General features: G+C 48.0%; 1 protein-coding gene across 1 annotated transcript; it reads right to left on the reverse strand.

Annotated features, from left to right (window-relative positions):
• Nucleotides 1–852: 852 nt before the first annotated feature.
• Nucleotides 853–2680, reverse strand: LOC123965080 (WD repeat-containing protein 36-like). Its single transcript, XM_046041647.1, has 4 exons — nucleotides 2581–2680; nucleotides 2149–2256; nucleotides 1237–1468; nucleotides 853–1038 (listed from the first exon to the last, which is right to left on the reverse strand). Exons 1-4 carry the CDS (start codon nucleotides 2619–2621, stop codon nucleotides 853–855), a joined length of 567 nt encoding a protein of 188 aa, XP_045897603.1. The 5' UTR covers nucleotides 2622–2680.
• Nucleotides 2681–2929: the final 249 nt, after the last annotated feature.

A 2929-nucleotide genomic window follows, 5' to 3' on the forward strand; every position in this document is an offset into this window, starting at 1 on the left:
CAACATCATCACCAACAACATCACCATCAACATCACCATCACCAACATCATCAACATCACCAACAACAACAACATCATCACCAACAACATCACCATCAACATCACCAACACCATCACCAACAACATCAACATCACCAACAACAACATCATCACCAACAACATCATCACCAACAACATCATCACCAACAACATCATCATCACCAACAACATCAACAACATCATCACCAACAACATAACCATCAACATCACCAACAACATCACCAACATCATCACCATCATCATCACCACCAACATCATCACCACCAACAACATCATCACCAACACCATCACCAACATCATCACCAACACCATCACCAACATCATCACCAACACCAACATCATCACCAACACCAACATCATCACCAACACCATCACCAACATCACCAACAACAACAACAACATCATCACCAACAACATCACCATCAACATCACCATCACCAACATCATCAACATCACCAACAACAACAACATCATCACCAACAACATCACCATCAACATCACCAACACCATCACCAACAACATCAACATCACCAACAACAACATCATCACCAACAACATCATCACCAACAACATCATCACCAACAACATCATCATCACCAACAACATCAACAACATCATCACCAACAACATAACCATCAACATCACCAACAACATCACCAACATCATCACCATCATCATCACCACCAACATCATCACCACCAACAACATCATCACCAACACCATCACCAACATCATCACCAACACCATCACCAACATCATCACCAACACCAACATCATCACCAACAACATCAACAACATCAGATCAGATGAAGTTCAGGACGTGAACAGAGAAACATTCAGCCTGCAGGAGGAAACAGGAAGTAGAAGCAGCTGCTGTACCTGTGTTTCCTGTTCGGTTGGCGTGGGCGCCTTGAATCGCGGCGTGAGACCAGGAAGTGTTGGCAGGAAGAACGGGGCAGCAGCCGGAGCACCAGGTGGCGTTGCAGGTTTATTCCTCCTCTACAAACAGTAAGCATTAATATTATTTATTTGATGAGAAGGAAAACGTCGGCTCCACGTGTGCGTTCACGTCATTTAAACGCCATCATCACATGACGTCTGAAGGACGTGATGAAAGCAGCTGAAGTGACCTGGAAGGCCACGCCGCCTCTTCCTCCACGTGAAGGGTCCAGGTCTGAGGTCGCTCTGCAGACTCACCTTGATGTTGTCCAGGTGAAGCAGACTTTTCCACCGAGACTCCGGCAGCAGAGATAGAGTCACAAGCTCCGCCCCCAACTGCTCGGCTGACTGGTACGCATCATCAGCCTCCTCTGATGTCACGTCCTGTTCCGACACGTCCGCCGTGACCCCCGGCAGCGTCTCCTCAACTGGCTGGTAGTCAGCTGGGAGGGGGCGGAGCCCCACGGGCCCACACAGACTCTTATTGGTCCTGAGGGGGGAGAGCTGCACTGTGATTGGCTGCAGCAGGAGATCAGCTGACAACAACTAAGGCCACATCCACTCTACTCCGTGTCTGTTAATACAGAGTTTTAAAAAGAAATCCGTGTCCGTCCAGACCAGCGTTTCAGCTGCAGATCAGAACTGATGTCTGTATTAACACGATGGAACACATCACGTGACCGTACACGCGCACTGAGCACGTGCGTGCCGGTGTAAACAGGAAGCAGACTGACCACTCAGCAGCTAAAGAAGAAAGTTCTACTACAGACAAACGCAGAGCAGCGACGGTGGAGAAGTGAGCGACAGCGAGATGGAACTGTTACTGAGAGGAACACGGGAGGACGAAGAGACGGTGGGAAACAGGCGGGAGACGCCCACAAGAGTAGAAGTGTTATTTACACAGTACAGAATATTTGTCAGCAGCATGACCGACTGATCAGAGCCAATCAGGAAGCCGAACGTGAGCGTCTGCGTTTCCTCCTTTCAGCACGAACACGCCGCCCGAGTTTAAAACCAGAACGGGGTCGGCAGCGTTTTCACACTTCAACGAGAGGAAACGCCGCCGAAGGTCTGAGGTTTAAAACGAGAACGTAGGAGAGTGGGCGGAGCCTCAGAGACAAACATCGAAAAACATCACAAAGGTGAAAGTGAGAGGTGGTTGGTTCAGACCAGAGGTAAACGCCCAGACTGTCAACGTGAGCCGTCGCCAGGAAGTCTCCGGTCGGGGAAAAGGACACGCTCACCGGCGCCATGGCAACCAGGAAACAGTTGACGAGACTGAAGAAGAAGAAGAAGATGAAGATGATGATGATTACAGTCTGAGGTGAAACAAGTAGCTGAATAACACAGCTGAGGTCAGGTGATGTGAGGTCAGGTGAGGTCAGGTCAGGTGAGGTCAGGTGACGTGAGGTGAAAAAATTAAGTAGCTGAATAACACAGCTGAGGTCAGGTGAGTTCAGGTGAGTTCAGGTGACGTGAGGTCAGGTGAGTATAAACAGGTATAAAGAACTTTAAGAGAAGTTTTAAAAACTATCAAAGACAAACGTCCCTAAACTCTGAACGTGTGTGTGACGGTGAAAAACTGGACTGTCCCATTCTCACCATCCAGAGGGGAGGTCCCAGGTACGAATGGTGCAGTCCATCGCCACGGTAACCAGCCAGCGGCCATCAGGGCTGAATGTCTAAAAAAAGATATAAATACTAATATTATTTTTACTGTTAGCAGTCTGTTAGCATGCTACTTTAGAGTGAACATCGTTAGCAGTCTGTTAGCATGCTACTTTAGAGTGAACATCGTTAGCAGTCTGTTAGCATGCTACTTTACAGTGAACATCGTTAGCAGTCTGTTAGCATGCGGCTATTCCGCCAGTGTATGAATGAGTGTGAATGTTAGTTTCTGTTTGAGCACTTAGGCTCAGTGTATGAATGTGTGTGACTGGTGAATGCAGAT

This window comes from Micropterus dolomieu, unplaced genomic scaffold (genome assembly GCF_021292245.1).
Source record: "Micropterus dolomieu isolate WLL.071019.BEF.003 ecotype Adirondacks unplaced genomic scaffold, ASM2129224v1 contig_8539, whole genome shotgun sequence".
Lineage (NCBI taxonomy): Eukaryota > Metazoa > Chordata > Actinopteri > Centrarchiformes > Centrarchidae > Micropterus > Micropterus dolomieu.

Excerpts from the sequence above, each read along its gene's own strand:
- LOC123965080 (XM_046041647.1), bottom strand. The coding sequence starts at position 2,621 with ATGGACTGCACCATTCGTACCTGGGACCTCCCCTCTGGATG. Across the intron at positions 1,469-2,148 it reads AGTCTGGGCGTTTACCTCTG|GACCAATAAGAGTCTGTGTG; the intron begins GTCTGAACCAAC and ends CTCCCCCCTCAG. Across the intron at positions 1,039-1,236 it reads TTCACCTGGACAACATCAAG|AGGAGGAATAAACCTGCAAC; the intron begins GTGAGTCTGCAG and ends TACTGTTTGTAG.